Source organism: Selaginella moellendorffii, unplaced genomic scaffold (genome assembly GCF_000143415.4).
Source record: "Selaginella moellendorffii unplaced genomic scaffold, v1.0 SELMOscaffold_7, whole genome shotgun sequence".
NCBI lineage: Eukaryota > Viridiplantae > Streptophyta > Lycopodiopsida > Selaginellales > Selaginellaceae > Selaginella > Selaginella moellendorffii.
Genome location: NW_003314268.1, coordinates 1,981,739 through 2,004,239, shown reverse-complemented (window position 1 = coordinate 2,004,239; position 22,501 = coordinate 1,981,739). Strand labels below are relative to the sequence as shown.

Below are 22,501 nucleotides of genomic sequence, written 5' to 3'. Positions count from 1 at the left end.
CCGGGATCGGGATTGGAGTAATGAGTGGAGCAGCGGGTTAAGGGAGCAGCAGGGACGATTTGGCGTGGAAGCTGGCGATGAGAATTTTGCCGTGCCATCGAGATCTTCCGACAACAAGTTTGAAGCTGTGCGAGGGTCGATGCCATTACTAAATCACGAGTGCAAGAATTTTTTGTTCTCTTTTCTTCGCCTCGAGTAAGAGCTCTTTTGGTTTTTAGCAGCTGGTATGCCCGTTCCTGGTTTCCATTGTTTGGAGCCTGGAGCAACTACCAAGGTGTCAAGAACACCGAAGATGGACTAGATTTTTTTGGTTTGATGATAGAAAACGATGAAAAAACTTTGTTGCAGTGAGGACGCGGTGACCTCTCTCTCTGCTCAAAGTGGAGTCTTCCTGCGAATCAAGTCATGGTGGTAACCATTTTCGTCTCATTTCGCTGCTAGAGTTTACAAAATTCACTGTTTCATAGGATCTAATCGCAAATCCTGCCGGAAACCGGAATCTTCCAGTGCCGCGTGACCGACGCCAAAAATGCTGCTGCTGCCGAGGGAAATCTTGAGGAAATCGCAAGACAAACCGGGATGTTTCAATTGTTCCGGAAGAAACTCACAGATTTCCAGCAGATATCTCCCGAGCCAGTTCTTCGCCCAGGAAACCATTTCAATGCGCATTACAACGTGAAGGACATGACCGAGCTCAAATGGCTGTTCGTGGAATCCCTTACAGGCAGTTAGTTATGGCGTTTTAGGGTCGTGCCAAATGCCGGGACGGGGCATAATATTCTGATTCCAGGACAGGGGGATGTGCAGATATGTGGCGAGCGCTATGGAGTCGACTGCAGCAGGAGCAGCAACAACAAGTAGAAAGCTTAAGCGGGAGGCGGCCCAGCGGCGCAAGGCGCAGGCTAGATCGCTCAAACTTCGGGCCGAGGAACAGGAACGCTTGCAGCGCCTGGTACACTTCTCTTGTGCCTGTTGAGTTCCCGTGTTGTGAGAATAAATGCTGGTGCTTGTGCTGAGAGCAGGAGATTGATGCACTGGTGGAGCAACAGAGGGTGCAGCGCCTTGAACGACAGCGTCGCAAAGAAGACGCTGAGAAGCTCGCTCGAGAGGCATCAGGGCTGGGTTTGAGCAACAGCTGCTGCTCGCAGGGAGGCGCGCAGCAGACGAGGAGCAGCGATGCGCGGCAGCAGCAACAGCAGAGTGGAACAGGGGAGAGCAGGTCGTCGTCCTCGTCGTCCTCGTCGAGCTCTGCAGTGCCTTCTTGGCCCGTTGTTTATAAGGACCACCAACAAGCTACAGCACAAGATGCAGCAGAGCAGCCAGCCACCTCTCAGCAAGTGCAACAGGCGAGAGCTCTTGTGGACAACCGGAGAAAACTGGCGAGGGGCCCTCGCTCGGGAAACGGGACTGTGGGCTTGGCATTGACGCAAGTAACCAACTTTGCTGCTTCTAAGAGCTCCGACTTGGCGCTGGAAGATCACCGGGTTGTGAGCACAGAGTACCAAGCAGCGGGAACGCAAGCTCTGATGCGGGTCACACTTTTAGCAGCGGGTTTTGTCATTGGCGCTCGGGGCATCTCCGCGAGGCTCATCGGTCAGGTGACAGGTGCCATCATCCAGTCGTGGACGGAATCGTCTGCATGCCGGCTCAGCAACAGCGCCACGGGGGTTCCAATGAGACTCTTCAGGATCCAGGGCAAGAAGGCTCTAGTCCAGGCAGCGGTGGCCCTGGTAGAGCAGGCTGTGGCCAAGTACAGGGAACTGTGCGAGTGCAAGAGAAGGGGTGAATTTGTTCAGCGTGAACATGTCATCAACGGGGTTGAGTTTTACTATCAGCCACCACCTCGAAAGGCATTCTCTCACCAACTCGCGTCGTCCAGGACTCCGTCTTCCTCCTCCCCTTCACCGGTTTCTGTGGCTGCCGCGGCCACCAGCACCAGCAACTGCAACAGCGGCAGCGGGGCTCCCGGCCTGGATGACGTCCCCTTTCCCCCGCACCGTGCCTGGCTCCGTCACCTCCAGGCTGCCGGAGCGTCGTCGAGGGATGGAAGGGAGGCAGAGCCTGATGGCCATGGCAGAGCGAAGCAAGTCGCCAGCCACGCCAGCCAGCATTCACTTCAGGTGGAATCCAGCTTGTTTAGTGTCTTCGGCAACGGGGGATTGCCACTGCCACTGTCAATAGCGCAGGAAAGCGCTCCCTCCCTCAAGACCTCCTCCCTGGACGTGTCCACCACGCCTTTTGACTTTCCAAAGTACGATTTCTTCCGGGAGATTTTGCCTGCGCTGCCGCAGCAGCAGCAGGGCAGAGAGCACAACCTCTTTGGAGACGAGCTCTGCATGCTGTGTGTTGAGAGGCCGCGTGCGCGTGGCGGCGCTACTCGTCTCACGGTAAGCAAACTCACGCCCCCTCTCGAGTGATTTAAATGTGTGTGTTTTGCCAGGATTGCGGCCACGCATCGTTTTGTTCGTCGTGCGTCCGGGCACGGGGCCACTGTCCAGTCTGCCATGCAAAGCTTGTGGGCTGGGGTCTTATGTGATGTTGTGTACATTTGTTTCCCCCTGTTGAGAAATAAGTATGAATCAAAACCCTGACCTGAACCTAGGGAGCTATGTCCTTCATTTTCTTCAAGCCATTCAGACCTAAGAGCGCAGCTGAGCTCGTCAAGTCGACGCGGGACGCGCTCGCTGCCCTGGATGACAAGACCGTGGCGGATGTGCGGCTGCTGGACAAGGTAAACAGAAAGAGCTGTTCTCATGCCACTCCCACTCTCTCCCCTCCAGGCGCTCGAGGAAGTGGACAAGAACCTCTTGGCCATGAAACACATGATCCTCGGCGATGGCGAGGCAGAGCCCAGCCCAGATCTGGTTGTGCAGCTTGTAGCCGAGGTGTGCAAGGATGACTTTCTGGAAATTCTCATCCACAAGCTCCCTAATCTAGGCTGGGAGGTAACGAGCGTTTGTGTGTGTGCATTTCGCCAGCTCATTGATTGATCGGCAGGCAAGGAAGGATACAGTCCAGGTATGGTGCATTCTTCTGCGCCAAAAGGGTGGCCTCGCGGTACACTGCCTGGAAAATCACCCCGAGCTTCTAGATTTCCTCATCTCGTGGTAAGTAGGCAAACAACGGGCTGTCGCGCTATTATGAAAGCCTGGCTGAGGGTGCAGCTATCAGAACAAGGACACTGCTCTCAACTGTGGCGTCATGCTAAGGGAGTGCTCCCGCTTTGCAAGCCTAGCAGCGTGAGTGAAATCGCCCATGCAACGCATTCGTTGCATTACTAGCTGTCGCCCGCTTTCCAGATACATGCTCGAGTCGGCCAGCTTCGAGCTGTTTTTCAAACTCGTGGAGCTTCCCAACTTCGATATTGCCTCGGATGCCTTCACCACGTTTAAGGTAGCCCTCTGCGCTGTTTTCTCTGTTACGTTTACGTTTGGCGCAGGAGCTTCTCACCAGGCATGGGAGCGTTGTAAATAACTACCTTAACTCGCACTATGACCAGGTAAGCGTCGCCACAGCTCAAATGTTTCACTTGGGTGTCGTGATCAGTTTTTTGAGCTGTACGAGCGGCTGCTAAGCTCCAGCAACTATGTCACAAAACGGCAATCTCTCAAGGTGGGCCTGTGTGTGTGTGTGTGTGTGCTTTTTTGTTTTTTTTAATGCTCTTCTCCCTCTTTATTCTTCAGTTGCTCGGGGATTTTCTCCTGGACAGATCTAACACGCAAGTCATGCTACGGTACATCTCGGACAAGCGCAATTTGCTGATAGTCATGACGCTTCTCAAGGTCCGTTGCTTGCTTCTACGTATGCCAATGTAAGTAAAAGCTTATTCTGGCCCAGGACCCAAGCAAGAGCATCCAGTCGTCTGCGTTCCATATATTCAAGGTGCGCCTCGTCGATCAGCAAATGGCGAGCTCTCTTGTCCTTGTGCAGGTATTTGTTGCAAACCCGAAGAAGCCAGCCCCCATCGTGCACGTCTTGGCAAAGAACAGAGACAGACTGCTGCGCTTTCTGGACAACTTCCACCTTGACAAGGGTACGTATATTCTCACAAACCTTTGCTGCTGCTCCACCATACGTGCATGTGGACGTGTGCATGTTCACCTCCAGAGGACGAGCAGTTTGAGGAAGAAAAGGAGCTGCTGGTCAAGGAGATCGAGGCGCTGGCCACACGCTGATGGAGTGTTTATTTGTGCCCCTAGGAGGTAGCTAGCTATGGTCACTCCCCAGTGACGACGACGAGGCATCCACACATGGTGGAGAGCGCGCTGCTTGTCGGCTGGTATAAACAGGCGTCCACCTTCACAGCTTCCCCCTCCTGTTGTTGCTGCTGCTCCTGCTGTTCCAGCCCGTGTTCCTCGTACATGACATTGACGCACACCTGCCGCTCCTCTCCTCCGCCTCCTCCATTTCGGGACGATCTCTCCAAGGCCAGGATCTCACCCAAGGAAGGTGGAGCAACACTGTCCGCCAGCAGCGTCGCGTTACTCCCCGTCTCGTCGCTGCTGTTGCCGTTGCTGCGGCAGCCTAGCAGCGCCCACACCATGCCCCCCCTACCGTGGCGTGCCTGCTCCCTCCTCCGCCCCGCCGACCGGATTCCAATCAGGCTCCCCAGCGTCATGCCCGCCACTCCCGTCTCCGGGAGAAGCGACACAGTGGACTGCACAGCAATGCACATTGCAGCGCGCTCTTGGCGTGACAAAACATACCTGGGTGTCCAGATCCGAAGACAAGGACGAGGAGAAGCTCAAGCTGGGTGACAAGGACGAGGCTGCGGCGGCGGCAGAGCTGGCGGCGGCGTGCTCCAGCCACGACTCCGCCAGATGCACCCGCACGTTGACGGGTTGCAATCCAAGCGGCCACCCCCGCATCGTCTCCTCCATGGCCAGATGAATGAATTGTCCAATTCAGCTTAGGGTTAGCCCACCGCGATGGAGATGGAGGAGGAGGGGTGGCCGAGGCGGCGGCGGCGGCGGCTGGACGTGGCGGTGTGGAGCGACGCAGCGGTGCGAATGCTGGTGCTAGTGATGCGCATCCTCAGGTACTCCCGCTCCCTCCAAGACGATCCACAAGACGACGGCGGCGGCGGCGGCAAGAGCACACAGGTGTGGAAGCGCGTCGCTCGAGCGCTGCAGCTCCGCGGCCACCCCTTGGATGGCGTCCAATGCAAGACCAAGTTCAAGGCACTCAAGGCGGACTACCACGCAGCTGTGGCCTCCGCGCACTGCGACCGGTTTAAGTTCTTGGATGACATGCGCCACTACTTTGCCGGCGTTCCTGTGGCCGAGGCTGAATTCCAGGCTCTCTTTGACGGAGGCCACACCCTGCAAGATTTCTCCCGCATGCTCCTGAGCAGCGATGCTGACGACGCCAGCGATCGTCGCCACCACGCTGCCAAGAGGCGGCGGAGCGAGGCTTGTCAGCAATCGCGCGAGGAGGACGAGTACAGGGCCGCAAAGCTGCGCCTGCTGGACAAGGAGGTCCAGCTGCAAGAGCAGCGGCTTGAGCTGGAGGTGGTGAGGGCAGACAACGAGCGGCAGCGGCTGGCCAACGAGTCCCGCCGGATTTGTGTCGAGGAGAGGAGGCTCAAGCACGACGAGGAGCAGCTGCACATGTTGAACACGCTCGTGGCGTTGCTGTCCGCGCTGACTGATGGGAGCCAGCTGGGCGCCACAGGATCGCCGCGTTATCCGACGGCTCGCCCACAGTAGCTCTTGGTGTCTCGCCTCCATTTCATGGCCTTGATGGCGCACCACCCTAGGATGGCGGAGATGAAGTATGTTGTCGTTACCGGTGGTGTGGTGAGCGGCCTCGGTAAGGGGGTAACAGCTAGCAGCATTGGCCTGCTGCTCAAGTCATGTGGCCTTCGCGTCACCTCCATCAAGATCGGTACGTGCGTGCTACTTACTCGTGTGCTGGAATGGCCCGGCCCCGCATTTTCCAGATCCCTACCTCAACATGGACGCCGGAACCATGTCACCCTTCGAGCACGGGGAGGTGTTTGTTCTTGACGACGGAGGGGAGGTAAGCCGCTGCCGCGCTGCATGCATGCTAACCACTGCTGGGAGCGTTTTATGGCTAGGTAGATCTGGATCTTGGCAACTATGAGCGGTTCCTGGACGTCACTCTCACAAGGGAGAATAACATCACGTCTGGGAAAATATACCAGGTGCCATCCCTTTTCCCGTTGCTCCAAGTCTCTCGTCTCATTCTTCGTCCCCGCAGGCTGTTCTGGAGAATGAGCGGAGAGGGGACTATCTGGGAAAGACTGTGCAGGTTCAACTCTCGAATTGCTTGGATTGCCCTCCCTTTCTTACTTCTTCCCTCGCAGATTGTTCCCCATTTGACTGATGTCATCCAAGATCGAATCCAATCGGTGGCCAAGGTTCCAGTGGACGGAACTCCTAACCCTCCAGACGTATGCGTTATCGAGCTTGGAGGAGTTGTTGGTACCCTTTCGCATTCTTTATTTCAAGCTCTTGTCACCTTGGGTTCTCCTCCTCAGGGGACATTGAATCCATGCCATTTATTGAGGCTTTACGACAGCTCCAGTTTTATGTTGGTGAGTTTTATGTGCCGAGTTAACCGATGTATGTAACAAGAGTGGAAGTGGTGTATATGGATTAGGTGCTGAAAACTTTTGCCACATTCACGTCAGCCTTGTCCCAGTTCTTGGTGTTGTCGGTGAACAGGCTAGTATGCATTGTTTTTCTGTCACATGTAGCGGTTGAGCTCACTCTTCTTACTACAGAAGACAAAGCCTGCTCAGCAAAGCGTTCGTGAAGTTCGCGCCTTCGGGTTGGTACCGCACTTACTGGTTTGCAGGAGCGCTCAAGTAAGCGACTAAGCTGTTATTGCCTTGGTTTTCACCTCTTACCTGTTAGAAACTCGAGGACTACACCAAAGAGAAGTTGTCCCAGTTTTGCGATGTCTTGGTATGCATGTGTTTTTGGGGCTTCAGTGTCAAGAGCATTTCTCCTTGCATGCAGACTTCCGACATTTTGAACATTTACGATGTCTCAAATATTTGGCACGTGCCCTTGATATTGAGGGTACTCTAGCTCCTATATCATGTAACCTGTTTTAACAGGTTCTCACTTAGGATCAAGAAGCGCACTATGCAGTCTTGAGCCGTTTGAACCTGAGGTCGATCTGTATTGTGCTTCTGTTTGTTCCTACCTAATGCGCTGTCTACAGTCCTGCCGAACCTTGTGTCGAGGAATGGTCGGCCATGGCACGGTCTTGCGAGAACGTAACCGTTCCGGTTAGTGTTACGTAATTGGTTTTCTTGTCCCCATTTAGTTCTGTTCCAGGTTCGGATAGCAGTTGTTGGAAAATACACTGGTCTTGCAGATTCGTACCTCTCCGTTTTAAAGGTAAGCGTTTTGGTGGCTAGGCTGTAATATATCCTCTGGGAATGCAGGGTTTACAGCATGCGTGTATTGCATGCTCGAGACGGCTACTTGTTGACTGGGTTGCGTCATCCTCTTTAGAAGATGCTAAGCTTCACGATGTATGCTTACACTTCCATTTGCTAGCTTGTAAATGGAAGCTGTCTTGCAGATGGCTGAGGAATATGAATCAGCTTGGAGTATGCTAAAGGTACTGGTAATTGTGGTGCTGCGCTAGTGTTTGTATTTCTCTTTCTCTTGTGTTGTGTGTGTCAGGATGCTGACGGTATTTTAATTCCCGGGGGCTTTGGTGCTCGGGGTGTTCAAGGAATGATATTAGCTGCAAAATATGCTCGTGAAAACAATGTTCCCTTTTTGGGCCTCTGTCTTGGCATGCAAGTCGCGGTCATTGAGTTTTCTCGATCGGTAAGCTTTGCTTTATGGTTCCGGTTCCCGTGGCATACATCGCAAAACGCAGGTCCTCAATTTGGAGAACGCAAATAGTACCGAGTTTGACCCGGCCACGCCGTATCCCTGTGTTGTTTTTATGCCCGAGGTAACACTTGTGGTTACGCGAGCTTCACTCGTTCTTCGTTTCGATAGGTTTCTGATACGCACAAGGGTGGGACGATGAGGCTAGGATCCCGCGCCACTCTAATTCAGACACCACACTGCATAACCGCAAAGCTGTAAGCTGCCTCCATCTATCCATAAAGATGTGTGCGAATGACGTGGGTGCAGATACCAGAAGGAGACGCATATTTACGAACGGCACAGGCACAGATATGAGGTGTTTTTATGTGTGTTTGCAATGAGCACTAAAACATGGCAGGCTTCCAGGTGAATCCGCAAATGGTTGAAGCGTTGGAAGGCGCTGGATTGTGTTTCGTTGCTAGGGATGAGACTGGAAGACGGATGGAGGTGCTCTACGTTGTGGCCTTGTATAATGTATCTCTCTCTATTGTAGCAGATCATGGAGCTGCCAAGCCATCCGTTTTACGTGGGAGTTCAGTTCCATCCAGAATTCAAATCTCGACCTGGGAAACCGTCTCCTCTGTTCATAGGTAGTAAAATCTTGTTTGCCCGCAAAATAATTTCTGTGCAGCTCATGGTGCTTCGACTTGGATGGGTCCAGGTTTTATACAGGCCGCTTCGGGACAAATGAATGGCTACATAAAAGGTGACCCGGGCACAGCGGTAACAAGGAGGGGGTATAGGAGCAAGCCTCCAAAGAGACCGGAGACGGGGGTGGGCTACAAGCCCCGGGGCACGGGGCCCAGGCGTCCAACGCCTTCGTCAGCTGGAGCTACAGCTAGTGTTCCCAAGCCGTCAGTGCCCGCAGCTTACGAATACGCGAGTGTAGGAAGGAGACCGTCGTGGCTTCCAAGGGCATCTCTCCTCAGGCTGCAAGCTGTAGAGCGCCCGGCCTTTCGGTGATATAAAAGATAAAGGAAGAGGGAGGGAGGGAGGGGACATGTTATCTCCGAGCGGTGGCAGAGGTCAGAGCAAGCTGAGGTGCCGTGCCTGACGCCGACTCCCTTGTTTCCCGCAAATACCCTGCTTGTCTAACGCCAGGATCGGCCATCGGCTCAGAGATTGGGATTTGAGCGAGTGTGAATGCCATGCCATGAAACGTCAGATTCCTTGAAAGGCCTCCAGGAGCCGTGTCAGGAATGGTGCACGTGTGCTCTCTCACTCTGCGTGCCAAAGGGCATGTGAACAAGTGGTTTGCGCTTTGCTTAAATGCGCCCCAACCTCCAAGCAAACACAATGCAAATCCAAGCCTTTGCCTTGACTCGCGGGTCTCTAGTCGGTGGTTTGTTTATTTTATCTGCAGCATAGCACACACTGGCTCTCGCCCCACTACTTGGTTCGACTTTAGTAGTTGAGGGCACGAGCACCAGTTGGACTCGAGCGCATTGCCAGCCAATGGCCATGCCAGCACACGCAAATCCGGAGCAAGAGAAACAAGGGCGAGGACGTACGGCCAGCATCGTTCCGTAGGTGTTACGAGCGGACAAGCCTATAAGCTGGACGACGGGGCCGAGTGGACGTTTTGTTCCGAGATTAAAAGGCATCTGTCAAGCAGCTGCTTGACAGTCGAGTGTCTTCTCCTTTTTCTTTTGTATCTGATTTTCTACGACACTTCTCTACCAAAGTCTTTCTTGGGATTGACGTCGCCCCCGTACACCATGCGATGGTGTGTGCCTTATATGTTAGATTGCATTCAATCCTGCGCCCTGTCCACCCGTCCGTCGCATCCTGCATGGCCCGGCCCATGTATACATTTTTCCATTCCATCGTATAGGCTCCAAAACACCATATGACATGTCAAGAGTGAGGACGAGTAAAGCCCACCCCCACCGCCTCCGGAAGAATCAAGCAGCTACCAGTGCTGCACAAGCAAACATGACATCCTGGCCTGCAGTCCCTGCAGCAGGGTAATATACAGCTCGGTTGGTATATTGTGTATATACAGCGCGCGCATGAAGATGTATAAGGACCTCCCTCTCTACTTATTGGCTTGTGAGTCCTGAGCAGGCAGCAGCAGTCTGTTCTTGAGATCTTCTCCGTCTGCGCTCAAGCCCCTCCCCACACAGCCTTTTGGCATTCATCTGCTTCTCAGCTTCAACTGTCTTGTAGCTGCCGGTCTTTAAGTTCCCCCAGTGAATTACTGTGAAGTATCTAAGCTGCGACTGAGAAGGATGGTTAATGCCGCTTCAACAGCCCTTGCTCTTGGATGTTGCTGTTGCCTCTTGGCGGCCGCATGTCTTTTATGTTCCGCGGATGCCTCCCGGGCAACAGTGGGTAAGGTTTGCAGAATTTGCTATCTGATTATGACAGCAATGGTCCTCTCTAACACAGAGCCGCATTCTCTACGACCTCCTGTCGGAGCAAAGAAACAAGCCTCGCGGCGAATGTTGACAGGTAAGGTCTAGATTGCTGGCATGCTGATCGTGACTCGTGTCCAGAAGGAGCGAGAGGCCAAGCAAGAAGAGTTTTAAAAGCGCTCGACTTCGAACAAGCGCCTCCTCCTGCGCAGGGACCACTAGGATACTCGTCCTCTTTCACTAGCAAAAGCCACATTCCAAGCGACTCGGACGAGCTGATGAGTATGGACTACACTCCCGTTCACAGAAAACCGCCAATCAATAACAGAATCCCCTACTTACCCGTCCACTACAGCCCTGGCAGAGGCCAATGAGCGATGCCCCTGTAAAGGCGGTCGGGCGAGTGAATTTGTTTTCTTGGTCACCATAGCCTCAACAGCCAAAGTTACTGCAGATATTGATGGTGGTGCCTATTGTGCATGCCAACGCAGGGGGTAGTGGACGTGTGTTTTGTGAATTGAGCGAGTGCTAGTGAATTCGATGATTCATGTAGATACGCTGCCCTGCTTACCAGGTAGCTTTTCGTGTGGCCCGGCGTTTACACTGCGATGCCTAGCGCAGCTGACGTCGTTCATGGCACACTTCTACGACACGGGATGAAATAACCACCACGTTGCGCGTTCCATCGTGGGATTGTGACTAGTCTCCAGCTTAACAACTAGGTGACAATACCGGTTCTTCTTTATACACACAAGATTAAAAATCCATGAAATCAAGGAGGAATCCAGTCCAGGTGACCACACCCATTAGCAATGAGCCGCCTGCTTCTTCTTCTGCTTCTGCTTCTGCTTCTTCTTCTTCGTCTCGTTGTTGCTGATTTCATCTTGTGGTGAGGATGATGCAGCGGCGTGTGTTGATCTCTTTCTACTAGTGTGATCGAGATTTGGCACCACACCAGTATCAGCAGCGTCACAAGGTTGACAAGGCAACTCAAGTCGCGTGACAGGAATTCCAACGGCAGGGAACCTGCAGCCACGAAGCGCACATTCACGAGCCAAGCAGAACGATAAACCTTACCCTTGACGAGCACGGCAGGCTCTGCCACGCCACTCTTGGCGGCCTTGTTCAACCTCGACACCTCCTGCCGAAGCACCACATTCTCCGTAGAAACAAAGCGCACCGACTGCTCCAATTGGGTGCAGCGGCCCTCCAAAAGGCGGCACTTTGCCTCGAGACCTGTCACGTACCACTTTTTTCTCTGCCGGGACTGCCAGGCCGACTGCCGGTTGCGTTGGAGCCTGTAGGGAGGGCGTCCAAAGTGTGAGCAGTGTGTGTGTGTGTGTGGGTGTGTGTGCTTACCTCGACTGCCGCTTCACCTCTTCCTCGTCGTGCTGCCGCTGCTGCTGCTGCTGCTCGTCATCCGGATCCGAGCAGCTCAACAGCACCTCGTCCACAAACCTCCCCCATGAATCATCGTCCACGCCCACAAACAGATCCGAGAGCTCCACATCCGAGAGGACCGTCATGGCGCCGCACCCTAGCCCCAAACCCTAGCTCGCCCTTGAATGAATGAAGAAGCTTCCAGGCAACCTGTTGATCGAGACGGCGTCGAGGCGGGGCAGCGTGGCTGATGCGCAGCGCGCCTTTGACACCATTCCCGCCCCCAACCTCTACTCGTGGAACCTGCTGCTGGCCGCATATGCCCAGAATGGGCACCTGTGGCAGGCGCGCCGCGTCTTGGCCTGCATGCCCGCACCCAACGTCGTCTCGTGGAATGTGCTGCTGTCCGCCTGCTCCCGCCGCGGCCGCCCAGACGAGGCGCGGCAGCTCTTCCACTGGATGCCGCAGCACGACACGGTGAGCTGGAACACGGTGGAGCATATGTTCGCGGCCAGTGGCCACCTCCGCGACGCGCGGCAGACGTTCGACGCCATGCCCCAGCGCAGCGTCCTGTCGTGGAACACCCTCGTCTCCGCCTACGCCTTCCAGCGCCAGCTGCGGGACGCCCGCCTTGTCCTCGACCTCATGCCCGCGCGCAACTCAATCTCCGTCAACACTATGATCAAGGGCTACGCGTCTGCCGGCGCACTGCACGCCGCGGCGCTGCTCTTCTCTGCCATGCCCAATCGCGACCTTGTGTCGTGGAACTCGATGCTCACCGCCGCCAGCTGCTGGCAGCAGCACCAGCGGCTGTGGCATCGGATGCCGCGGTGGGACGTGGTGTCGTGCAACGCGCGGATCCAGGCGTGCTTGGGCAGCAGCCTTCACGCGGACGAGGGGGCCGCCACCTTCTGGGCCATGCCTGGCAGGGACGTGGTGAGCTGGAACACGGCGGCGGCGGGCTACGCGCGGCTGGGCCGCCCCCGCCACGCCCGCCGACTGCTGGAGCTGATGCCGCAGCGGGACCTTGTGTCCGCCAACTGCTGGCTGCATTACTGCTGCCACACACCCGGCGCCACCAAGCTCGGCTTCGATGCCATGCCCCACCGCGACAGCGCGTCGTGGAACTCGATGCTCGCCAGCTGCGAGCTGCCGGTCGCCGACGAGCTCTTCTGGCGGCGGATGCCTGCTTGGGACGTGATCTCGTGCACGCTCATGGTGGCGGCCTATGGCAGGAGCCTGGGTGGCATGGACGCCGCGGCCCGCGCGTTTGCCGCCATGCAGCACAGGGACGTTGCGGCGTGGACCGCCATCATCTCGGCGTATGCCACGCACGGGGACTGCGCCCGTGCGGTGGCGCAGTCGTGGAGCATGGCATTGGACGGGCTGGAACCCAACCACGTCACTTACACTGTCCTTCTCCACGCGTGTGCGCAGGCGGGGTTGCTGGAGCAAGGCGCTGCATGCTTGGCCGCCGCCGGTGTCACCGTTGCGGACGAGCAGCACTACTCGTGCTGCGTCGACATGCTGGCCCGTGCTAAGCAGCTGGCCGCCGCCGAGGAGCTCATCGCCGCCATGCCCGTCCCTCCCACCGCTGTCACCTGGACGGCCATGCTGGCTGCATGTCGTGTCCAGGGCGATGTGCAGCGGGCCGACACTGCCGCAGCACAACTCCTCGACCTCGACCCCGCCAGTGCGCTGCCATACGTGCTACTCCTCAGCGTCTACACCGAGGCAGGCCGGACGGAGGAAGCAACGGCATTGAGACGGCTCATGAGCCGCAGGGGAGTGATGAAGATGGAGCCCGGCACCACTATGATCCTCCTCGACACCTAAGTAACGACTACCCTCCGAAACAGGCGCGGTTTATAGTTTGCGGCCCATAACTGACTCCAGTACTAGGGACTTCCGGCCAAGGTCGTCGGCATGGCCAGCTCTGTGCAAGGTCAAGTCTTGGGGTGAGTCACGACACTTTATATGCACATGCATACGTCTCGTATTGCAGGCAACCTTCCTGCTCGCCCAGTCTTATCACTCACGTTCGAACAGCAGTTCTCTCCCACTTGGGTGTTGATCCCGTGGATGCGCTCGCCAAGGTACTAGTAGCGCTCCGTCTCTCTAACTATACACGTGACGGCCTCACGCCTGCTCAGGGAACCCTCCAGCAAAACTCCGTGGAGCTGCACGTTCACCACCACCACCACGTCTACGTGGACCAAAACCACCGAATGCACGACGCGTTCTGGAAGGAGTACGAAGAGCTTGCCAACACCACTCTCCTGGATATGCTATGGGCTAAAAACAAGCCATGCTACGGCAAAGTTAACATCACGTCTCCCACGCTTGAGCAACAGACTCCTGCAGAAGGAGCTCAAGCCAATAACAAGGGCAGTGCAACTAAACAAGTGCGGCCTCACAAGCTAAAGAGGCTCTTCCCTGGGAACAAGTCATCGCAGGGAGTAGACAAGGCTAACTTATGCGCAACCACCAAGTCTAAAGTCTGCTGCCTCGAAGCAGCAGCGCAGGAGAGAATTAAGAAGCTCTCTGACCTTGGAACACTGGTTAACATTGCCAAAGCTGATGCAAGGGGATTTCAGACAGACACCAAAGAACCCTTTTGCCAAACGCAACCAAATGTTCCTCATACTTCACAACAGCACAAGAAACATACACTCAATGAACGTTTCCAGGCTGCCGAGGCAAGCTTTGTAGCTGCTCTCAACGTACTGACCAACTAACCAGTGCTCGACCCTCAGGCGGCTAGAGACAGGCTACGTGAACTCGTGAAGGCATGCGTAAGACAATATCCGCGAAAGTTTGTGCCAGAGGAGATTCTCAGGAAGCAGAAAGAGTTGCAAGCACTGGAAAGAATTCAGAACCTTTTTAATAACCAGAATGACAACTCTACAGGGATTTCTCTAATGTCCACCTCTGTGGCAAGTCTACTAGAGAAATCCCCTTCGCATGGCTCGTTTGATGTAAGTGGTTGCACTGTTGATGAAATTGGTGCGCATGCAGATCCTAACCACGAACTGTCGAAAAGTCGTGCTGAGCCGTCACGCTCCGGGAGGAAGCCCATTCCTTCGGAAGAGGCGCCTGTGTGGCTGTCGGAACAAGGATGGCGTGATGTTTATGCTTCGCCTGCCGTGTTGGCTAATGGCATATCAACTCCACTGGAGTACTTGACGCTGTTTCAAATGCACCAGTCGAGAGCCGCTTGTAATCCATGGCTTAAGTTGCTGGAGACTGAGCTTGCCAAGCTTGTATCAGCGCTGGGCTTTCAGCAAATTGAAGATGGCCTTGAGAATCTAGACAAGAAGCTGGGTAACGTGGAACAGGCGGCAGAAACTCTTAGAGAGAAAGAAGTTAAGCGTTCAGAACAACAACCACAGCGGTCACTCTCCGACAGTATTACTTCTTGCTGCGCAGTGAAAAACACACAGGTACCGACTGGCGTCAGTTTCTAGATTTCGTAACGACGACGATTAATACCCGCAGCTTGAACACATTCTTTCATTTCTAATCTCAACGTCAGAGAAGTTCCAATCGTTTGTAAAGGTCACAAAAGAAGCACTGTTAGACGAGGACCGGAAAAACACTCTTTTCAAACAATGCGCAGGAGACAAGCGATTGCATCTGGAAGTACTAGACTCTGGATTTGAGCTCAATTCTGAACTCCTTGACATCCTCAATCGAATGGAGAGTGCACTAACACATTTTGCGAGGTTTAGCACCGAGTTACTGCCTTTTCTCAGTGAGCATCTATCTGTGACGAAAAAGCTTGTAAGTGTTTCTTTTGTTTTTATAGCTGTTGACGTGAATGAGCTATTGCTAGCGGGATGCCACATCCACCTCAGCAATAAGAGAGGTACAACATCGGGCATCGTGGCCAGAGAATGAGATGCAAAAGACGGTCTCTCTCTCCCCCTCTCCCTCTCTGTGTGTGTTGCCTGCGTGATTTACCATGTTTTTCTGTGCAGTCGTCTTCTATGGATGGTGCATTCGAGAATTTCATGTTGATCGAGGATATAGAAAAAACCAAGAAGCATTCTGAAGAGATGGTACAGATAATGGGCTCTTTAGAGCACCAATACAACATTCTGAAAACGAAGTTTGAGCAATTGTCTACATTTGACGAAGGACATTCTCGGGAATCTCGTGAAAACGTGCCTAACAATCAGCAAATGGAGTCCTTAAGCAACCAAAAGCTAGAATTGGAGAATGGAATCCGAAATGTGTCCTCTACGATTCCAGAAGCAGGAATTTTTTTCACTTGATTGGACGCTAACGAACAATGAAACAACTATAGGGACGTCTATTAAGCTCAGTTGAGCCTCTTGCAGTACTTTTCAATGATAATGTAGTTTTTTAGAACGAGGTTGCACCTAACCCTGAAGTTAAACGGAGGAGATTTTAGCGTCCCAATTGTTGACATAGTGCCTTTCATAACAAGGTCTGCACCAAAAAAGGTCCGTTTTCCGGAACTGCTTAACATGGTGTAGTACACGTTGAGTGGAATGGGTAGCAGTTTCTGCGAGACAAACAGCTTGAACGACTGAGAGCTGCTTCTGGGTTGTGTAAAGGGCATGCTTTTTGTGGCTCCAAACCGGAATCCATTGTAGAAGACAGTGAGTTCAATGCTCTCTACGAACATGTCCACTTTCTTGTTGGAATTGGTAAAGAGAATTGTGTACGAGGCATTAAAGGTGAAATAAGCAGCAAAATAGTTTCCGGAGCCTGAACTTGTTTGTTCCGCAATCTGTGCAGGGGTGAGAGCGGTAATGGCAAGGGAAACAAATCCTGCTCCCGTGACTTCAAAATCCGGTGCTACTGGCTGGAGATGTATGTACATTGCGAGCATGATCAGGCACAGAATAAAAAATACGCAAGAGAAGGCTACCAGACCACCAAAGAGCTCTTCTCCAAGTGCCTTGAGCTGTTGCTCCCGCTGCAGTTCTCTCTCGGCAGCATCAAAATGACTTTTGTTAAAAATCCTGCTGAGATTTTGCGAGTTTGGGATTCCCTCGTCTTCATCCACGACAAGACTGATCCTGGTAAACTTGCCTCCAGCTTGGGCCACTTTCCCAGCTTCTTCATCACCTTCAGCATCACCGCCAAAGCGTACTCCTCGTGGCATTTCATGTCCACACACAGACACACACTTGCGGATACCGCATCCTTCCTTGGATCACAAGCGGTTACGTTTGAAATTTAACGCGCGCAGAAGCTGCCGTGGATATCATCCAACGGTTAGTTTTGAAACGTGCATAGCCTATGAGGAATAACAAAGTCTCCTAGCACAGTTACCTGACACTTGACCATCAGAAAGAAGTTAGGTGACTTTATGCAACCTACATTCGGGCCTTTACAGTCAGCATGAGAATATAAGTTGCTTTGCCTAGCTTCATGTCGTTGAGAATCGTATAGTACACGTCTAGGGGAAGTGGCAGATTGTTTTCACGAATTATAATACAATATAAGTCCTGAGCTACGCCTGGCCTGCACGAAGGGGCTGTTCTCGCGGTTCCCAGTTTGAATCCATTGTAGTAGGGCAGTACTCGTTGAATTGTTGAATGTATCCACTTTCCTGTTGTTGCTGCTGTTGTCATTGCACCTCGTATGTAGTCCCAAACAGGAAATACGCCGCGTAGTAGTTACCTTCACCTGCAGCCTGCTGCCATGCTATCTGTGCTGGAGTAACAGGCGTCATCGTTAAGTAGTCAGAGCGTGCGGCCGTCACTTCGAAAGTAGGACTTTTCGGCCAAAGGTGCAAGTACGCCACAAAAAATCAAAGACAGGCACCCCACATTAGGACCTTTCTCCACCTGTAGTCTCTAGTGATCTCTCTAGTCTTTGATGTCAACCGCTGAGAATGTTCCGGACGTGGAGGACTTTCACCCGTCGGCTTTAGTTGTAGCCAAGGTTTTTGATGAATCTTATTGGTTATAAATTTTAACTGCCTGATCTGGGCGTGTATTTGACGGAAGCTGCTGACTTTTCAGAGGAAAGCCGATGGAAACCTGGAGCTCCTGGAAGGGTTGGAAGAACTTTGACGTCGCTGAAACGGACGTTAGATGACTGGCATGGTGAGGCCCCTGGGAAGGACTCATGAAATTTGGAAGAGGACATGTCAAGAGGCGAAACAATGCGTTCCACGAGGGCTGCTCGTGCTGATGCACTTTCATTAGGGCCTCTGGCTCAATTCCAGCTACCACATGTTGAGAGATCCCAGGGAGATAGTACTGAAAGTCATTGCAACGGTGAATCGTTGACAGTCCTCCGGCCGAGCATCCAGTGAGAAATGCCTGTAAAAATCACAAACTCTTGTAATTTATTTCGTGTTACTGGGGACTTTTACCTGGTCTGCTTTAAACCATTTGCCTACTTAACAGCCTGTTTGAGAAATCTACTGTGGCCACGTCGTCATGTTAGGGGTGGCCGCAGAGCGGCACAAAGACTGTCAGAATTGGAGATCAAGATGGCTGGGGACACAGACGATATGCTGTCACGAAGCAACGAGTTTGATAATCATGAGGAGGCATGGCTCCTTGAGCAGTGGCAATGGCATTTACCGATGCTGGATTTCATTTTGAATCCGGCACTGTCGCTCTTTACATTGATGGCAGCAATCAGTGCTGTTGCTGAGAGAGTGAGGAGTTTGGTTCCGAGGAACCGGGAACTAAACAGGACAGATATCAGCAGATTCTTTGATGAAGAATATCTTGCTAGAATGGAGGCCAAAGAAGCAAGAGACAGGGTCAGATGGTCGAGAAGCAGGCACTTCGGATCGATTCTCGTAGGACTTCTCTTGTTCTTTCTTGTTTTGGGTCTCGTAATGATGGGCATTTACTGCTACCTCAAGCCCAGCTTCCCTCGTCTAGACGTTGTTACTGCCAAATTTTCGTATATTAACATGAATGATGTAGACGCTTCCGAGATTATAGCACAGCAGGCTGAAGGTAAAGGCATGTACTTTGCGGCAGTATATAACTATAGCATCATCTACACTCTCTATTTGTCCAATCCCAACAAGAGAGTGGATCTTTATATTCAATCGCTTGAGATTAAGCCATTCTACTTTGGATTTCGACTTGGGGCTGGAAATTCGCCACCTTTTGTGCAGCTCAGAAGTAGCAGCAGGCTTGTGTTTATTACTGTCACTGACGATGGATTGCAGGTGCCGCTGACATCTAATTATAGCATTAAGAGGGATATACTTCGCAGAGCACTCACATTCATGATTGAGATGGAGCTCAAGGCAAAAATGAGCACCGTCTTCGGCTTAACATCTCCGTCGTTCTGGTGCAGTGTCAAATGTGACATTCAAGTTGATCAAAATGGCATGGTTGCTAATAAGATTTGCTCCAACAAGAACACAGTAAGGTAGTAAGTGGCTGATTGGAGAAACCTATCACATATTCAAAAGATTGAACTGTGAATGCATATGACCGACCTGACTGCCGGATAGTGCAGTTCGTACGTGCCATGTTACAAAGGTTGCATACCATTCAAAGGCCTCTTCTACAGTTGTGTATCCATCTTTGATTTCTCGTGCCTCGGGGCAGCCTTCCCTCGGAGCTTTGTCGTTGACTTAGCCTGCAGCATTCAGGAGTGACTATTGGTCGCTCATGAAAGCTTCATGTTGATGAAGCATAACGTGGTGGGGACAACTGATGACTTAAATTTTCGAAAAGATTTAACCTCTTCTCAATCTCTCTCTCTCTCTTTTTTCTAAGAAGACGAATCAATATATGTCCACAGTTTCTCAAACATTGATTCTTATCTGCTTATGAGCTGCACAAAAGGTGTCCCCATAAATGCATATCATTAGACTTGAAGATATTTTCACGTGAAAACCATATGAATCAGTGGGGACAGCAATTGTCCATAAATTATAATTGTTTACATTATTAAATTAAGATCATTATCCCCATCACATCGTTTATCAACTAGACTATATAATGTAATAAGGAAAGGTCGATTTAATTAGTGTCATACATTTGCCTGTCTGTGCACACCATCTCCTTTGAGATTTATGAAGCATCTGGCTTTCAATTAAAATGTTTAAGTGATTTAATTTAGCATATCCATGCTTGTGCTCAGAAACTTTAAAATAGCAAGAACACAACTATTCTCATGCACCATTACCACGCCAGCACGTGTAATAACAGCTTCGATTGTATCAAGTCCTTTGTATACGTTGATAACACTTAATGTGATGTGCCCACTATCGTCAGAGCTCACAGAAGGCGATGACCGCAGTTGCACTCATTTGACTACGCCATTCATAGGTTTTCTTCCTCTGTCAATTGTGGCATGGACACCTAGGAAAACGTTAAGTAAGCTCCAAGTTCGTACGGGCTGATATACACACTTCAATTTTTTTAAAAACGGGATAACAAACTCGATCACAGTTGGTGCCTACTTACTATTTGCCTATTCAAAGTTTATAGCAGAGCCTCTGCTGAACAAGTTCTCTACTTGGGGATCTCAATTTGCAGGTAACATGCCACAATTGAAAAAGAAGAAGAACAGAATAGTCAAATGAGTTTATCTCCTTGTGTGAGCTAGTGGAGCACTCACATGAAGTGTTATCAGCCACTTTCAGTCACTTGAAGAATCATGCCTCGCAAACTGGATAGGACACTAAAGGCTCAAACCAGGACACATCAACAGGTCATGCATCAGTCTATATGACCTCAAGAACCGCCTGAGAAGAGTACAGTGACAGCATTGCTAATCGAAGTTAGCTTTGATATTTGATTAGAAACTTTAAGAGGCTAGCCATAAAGTCAAAACGCAAATTTGCCCGTCACATAACACCTATTTCTCATGATGGAGTACAAAGCTGCAACATGTAATGGATTTCAAGGATAAGGCCACCCATGGCTTTCCAGATTTTATATATGAAACACAAGGTGATAGAAAAAAATTTCCGAAACGAGAAAACTACATAGGTTGCAACCGAATTTTAAAAAGAACCGTCATTGTGTCCACCAAAGCTTACCAGGTTGATGTTTAAGGGAGCTTAGTACAAGCAAAACCGAGAACTCACCACTGACACTGAGGCCAAGAATGTCTTTCTCTCTGTCTTCTGAAATTTATGAGCTAGCAAAAGTTGTTGTCTTCTCCAATGCAGGGATATTGAAAGCATCTACAAGTTTTCCAGTCCAATATGTGAGACAAATGGATATAATATGTAAAGTATTCAGGTGCAATTGAAATTAACTGTTTATTTCTATGAAAAGCCTGTGAAGTCGCTAAATTCAGAGAGGAGAAAAAAAACAAAACTTACAGTAATCAGCATCTCCCTAAGTGAACCAGTCCCACCTATGCATTATGAATTAAGCTTTGTATCTATTTATATCCTTAGTAATGTGCTGCCCAATAGAAAAAGAGTGGCTTGATTTCAAACTGGCGTGGAAGCCTCTTGCTCCGTTTTTTGCTCGAGATAGCAGACTGGTTGGCTTTGACAGAATATGTCAAGGCCTCGTTCTCCTGTGAGAAAATCCTGCTAGAGAAGCTTTGTGACAAATTTGGAGGTCTGGAAGAGTCACTGGATTCCTCGGAACCAACCCCAGTGCCACCTCCAGCTGCAAGCATAAGAACCAAGGAGTCCGAGAGGCAGCTATAGGACAGGCAGTTGGACGACGATTGTGTTCGTGATAAAACTGGTAATGTATTAATGTTGGCTGGGTAGAGGAAAGAAGTGTTTGTTTGTTACTCCTGCTGTATGTAAGAGCTAAAGGTTTTTTTAGAATTTTCCCTTTGTTATCTGAGGTGATAAATGTATTAACAGGAATTGAGCTAGAAAGGGAGGTGTAATTTCCTCAAAGTGGAGAGGTTGTTGATCAGGACAGTAGACTTGGACTGGAGTGGACAAGTGGTTGCTTATGTCCACTTTTCTTTTTAAACAAGCAGATTGGAACAGCTTAACAAGTAGAGACCAAGATTATGTCGATACTGAAGAAAACAATCACAAACCAAGGACTTGGTGAAGATATTGGGCACCATGTCTCTTGTGCCACAGTATGCTATCTCAAAAATCGCGTCTTCATACTTTGAATGTTGAAGTGCTCTGTGCAGAAATGTTAGCTAGGCTGCTAGCCAAAGTGATGTAGCTCTGGTTGTCACACCACAACCTCGAGGTGATTACCACTGACTTTTGGTTGTCGTGAATTCATATTTGTTGTAGTTTTTTTGCATGAACTGAATGACCTGTTGCAAAGACCAAAGTAAACTGGCATTAGAGCAGAATAAATCCTGTGAACTAAAACCTTGAAAAGATATGGTAAAACTGTTTACTGTCAAAGGCTTTTCGAAAGTGTAACTAAATAGACATGTGGGCTAAAAAAAACTGTTTCAAATCATAGTAAAAAGGACTACACAATTAGGTTGCCTCACGCATTTGTCAAGAGGTAATTTTGTTTCTGTGTTTTCTAAGGGACAATTAAAAAGTCCTAAGGGCAACATTCAGTGTGCTTCTATTTCTTGTGGTTTGGTTATTTGTCTATTTACTTATTTTCACCATCTAGAGCCTGCAGACACTATCTAAGCTTCTATGTTCTAAAAGAGATTGTAAAATCTCCTATAGATCAATGGGTGGCAAAAGAAAGAGGAAAACATGTGATCTAATTTTACATGAAGGCTGTATGATAAATGGAAGTTTAGCAAGTTTGAATTCATCTCTATATATGAATAAAAGCATGGATGAAAGTGTGACAAAACCTGGTTTCATTGAAGAACCCCCAACAATTCCAAGATTGATACCCATAGAAAATGCTTCTAGAAACATTGTTGAATTTATTACCCTACGTATTATGAAGGAAATCCTAGAAATGGATCAGAAAGCATGGAAAATACTAAACATTTAGGATTCTTGCAAAACAACAAAGACGGTAA

General features: G+C 50.9%; 7 protein-coding genes across 13 annotated transcripts; 5 read left to right on the top strand and 2 right to left on the bottom strand.

Annotated features, from left to right (window-relative positions):
• The first annotated feature begins 2,304 nt into the window (after positions 1–2,304).
• On the top strand, positions 2,305–4,309 carry LOC9633692 (calcium-binding protein 39). 4 transcript variants are annotated; one of them, XM_002966569.2, is made up of 12 exons: positions 2,305–2,387; positions 2,441–2,731; positions 2,781–2,945; positions 2,998–3,107; positions 3,165–3,239; positions 3,300–3,393; positions 3,440–3,499; positions 3,547–3,612; positions 3,684–3,782; positions 3,838–3,882; positions 3,931–4,033; positions 4,108–4,309. In XM_002966569.2, the coding sequence occupies exons 2-12, from the start codon at positions 2,609–2,611 to the stop codon at positions 4,173–4,175; spliced, it is 1,008 nt and encodes a 335-aa protein (XP_002966615.1). In that variant the 5' UTR covers positions 2,305–2,387; positions 2,441–2,608; the 3' UTR covers positions 4,176–4,309. The 4 variants fall into 4 exon arrangements, with proteins under 4 accessions (XP_002966615.1, XP_024526842.1, XP_024526843.1 ...); XM_024671074.1 differs by having other exon boundaries at positions 3,931–4,309; XM_024671075.1 differs by having other exon boundaries at positions 3,838–4,033.
• Positions 3,648–5,058, bottom strand: LOC112345083. The gene is made up of 2 exons (XM_024671076.1): positions 4,707–5,058; positions 3,648–4,657 (listed from the first exon to the last, which is right to left on the bottom strand). The coding sequence occupies exons 1-2, from the start codon at positions 4,878–4,880 to the stop codon at positions 4,217–4,219; spliced, it is 615 nt and encodes a 204-aa protein (XP_024526844.1). The 5' UTR covers positions 4,881–5,058; the 3' UTR covers positions 3,648–4,216.
• A 646-nt stretch (positions 5,059–5,704) lies between these two features.
• On the top strand, positions 5,705–8,980 carry LOC9633691 (CTP synthase). Of its 2 annotated transcripts, XM_024671071.1 has the most exons (22): positions 5,705–5,886; positions 5,942–6,021; positions 6,080–6,166; positions 6,223–6,273; positions 6,329–6,446; positions 6,503–6,559; positions 6,625–6,689; positions 6,749–6,832; positions 6,882–6,932; positions 6,987–7,049; positions 7,100–7,143; positions 7,195–7,261; positions 7,311–7,373; positions 7,421–7,510; positions 7,561–7,599; positions 7,665–7,814; positions 7,867–7,944; positions 7,992–8,077; positions 8,130–8,178; positions 8,229–8,309; positions 8,359–8,452; positions 8,524–8,980. In XM_024671071.1, the coding sequence occupies exons 1-22, from the start codon at positions 5,733–5,735 to the stop codon at positions 8,823–8,825; spliced, it is 1,953 nt and encodes a 650-aa protein (XP_024526839.1). In that variant the 5' UTR covers positions 5,705–5,732; the 3' UTR covers positions 8,826–8,980. The 2 variants fall into 2 exon arrangements, with proteins under 2 accessions (XP_024526839.1, XP_024526840.1); XM_024671072.1 differs by lacking the exons at positions 6,882–6,932; positions 6,987–7,049; positions 7,100–7,143 and having other exon boundaries at positions 6,329–6,559.
• A 761-nt stretch (positions 8,981–9,741) lies between these two features.
• Positions 9,742–10,775, top strand: LOC9633690. 2 transcript variants are annotated; one of them, XM_024671578.1, is made up of 3 exons: positions 9,742–10,196; positions 10,254–10,316; positions 10,364–10,775. In XM_024671578.1, exons 1-3 carry the CDS (start codon positions 10,094–10,096, stop codon positions 10,591–10,593), a joined length of 396 nt encoding a protein of 131 aa, XP_024527346.1. In that variant the 5' UTR covers positions 9,742–10,093; the 3' UTR covers positions 10,594–10,775. The 2 variants fall into 2 exon arrangements, with proteins under 2 accessions (XP_024527346.1, XP_002966613.1); XM_002966567.2 differs by having other exon boundaries at positions 10,361–10,775.
• A 163-nt stretch (positions 10,776–10,938) lies between these two features.
• Positions 10,939–11,798, bottom strand: LOC112345239 (bZIP transcription factor 50-like). 2 transcript variants are annotated; one of them, XM_024671577.1, is made up of 3 exons: positions 11,579–11,798; positions 11,297–11,517; positions 10,943–11,245 (listed from the first exon to the last, which is right to left on the bottom strand). In XM_024671577.1, the coding sequence occupies exons 1-3, from the start codon at positions 11,743–11,745 to the stop codon at positions 10,992–10,994; spliced, it is 642 nt and encodes a 213-aa protein (XP_024527345.1). In that variant the 5' UTR covers positions 11,746–11,798; the 3' UTR covers positions 10,943–10,991. The 2 variants fall into 2 exon arrangements, with proteins under 2 accessions (XP_024527344.1, XP_024527345.1); XM_024671576.1 differs by having other exon boundaries at positions 10,939–11,517.
• Positions 11,789–13,435, top strand: LOC112345203 (pentatricopeptide repeat-containing protein At2g35030, mitochondrial-like). The gene has a single exon (XM_024671517.1). The coding sequence runs from the start codon at positions 11,789–11,791 to the stop codon at positions 13,433–13,435; it is 1,647 nt and encodes a 548-aa protein (XP_024527285.1).
• Positions 13,270–14,555, top strand: LOC9652380. Its single transcript, XM_024671383.1, has 2 exons — positions 13,270–13,695; positions 13,753–14,555. The coding sequence occupies exon 2, from the start codon at positions 13,828–13,830 to the stop codon at positions 14,335–14,337; it is 510 nt and encodes a 169-aa protein (XP_024527151.1). The 5' UTR covers positions 13,270–13,695; positions 13,753–13,827; the 3' UTR covers positions 14,338–14,555.
• Positions 14,556–22,501: the final 7,946 nt, after the last annotated feature.

Coding starts and splice junctions, on each gene's coding strand:
- LOC9633692 (XM_024671073.1), top strand. CDS start 2,609: ATGTCCTTCATTTTCTTCAAGCCATTCAGACCTAAGAGCGCAGCTGAG. Junction 3,500..3,546: donor TTAACTCGCACTATGACCAG/GTAAGCGTCGCC, acceptor TGTCGTGATCAG/TTTTTTGAGCTGTACGAGCG. Junction 3,783..3,837: donor TAGTCATGACGCTTCTCAAG/GTCCGTTGCTTG, acceptor ATTCTGGCCCAG/GACCCAAGCAAGAGCATCCA.
- LOC112345083 (XM_024671076.1), bottom strand. CDS start 4,880: ATGGAGGAGACGATGCGGGGGTGGCCGCTTGGATTGCAACCCGTCAAC. Junction 4,658..4,706: donor CTTCGGATCTGGACACCCAG/GTATGTTTTGTC, acceptor ATTGCTGTGCAG/TCCACTGTGTCGCTTCTCCC.
- LOC9633691 (XM_024671071.1), top strand. CDS start 5,733: ATGGCCTTGATGGCGCACCACCCTAGGATGGCGGAGATGAAGTATGTT. Junction 7,374..7,420: donor CGTACCTCTCCGTTTTAAAG/GTAAGCGTTTTG, acceptor CTGGGAATGCAG/GGTTTACAGCATGCGTGTAT. Junction 8,453..8,523: donor ACCGTCTCCTCTGTTCATAG/GTAGTAAAATCT, acceptor GGATGGGTCCAG/GTTTTATACAGGCCGCTTCG.
- LOC9633690 (XM_002966567.2), top strand. CDS start 10,094: ATGGTTAATGCCGCTTCAACAGCCCTTGCTCTTGGATGTTGCTGTTGC. Junction 10,197..10,253: donor TGCCTCCCGGGCAACAGTGG/GTAAGGTTTGCA, acceptor TCTCTAACACAG/AGCCGCATTCTCTACGACCT. Junction 10,317..10,360: donor CTCGCGGCGAATGTTGACAG/GTAAGGTCTAGA, acceptor ACTCGTGTCCAG/AAGGAGCGAGAGGCCAAGCA.
- LOC112345239 (XM_024671576.1), bottom strand. CDS start 11,745: ATGACGGTCCTCTCGGATGTGGAGCTCTCGGATCTGTTTGTGGGCGTG. Junction 11,518..11,578: donor GAGGTGAAGCGGCAGTCGAG/GTAAGCACACAC, acceptor CCCTCCCTACAG/GCTCCAACGCAACCGGCAGT.
- LOC112345203 (XM_024671517.1), top strand. CDS start 11,789: ATGAAGAAGCTTCCAGGCAACCTGTTGATCGAGACGGCGTCGAGGCGG.
- LOC9652380 (XM_024671383.1), top strand. CDS start 13,828: ATGCACGACGCGTTCTGGAAGGAGTACGAAGAGCTTGCCAACACCACT.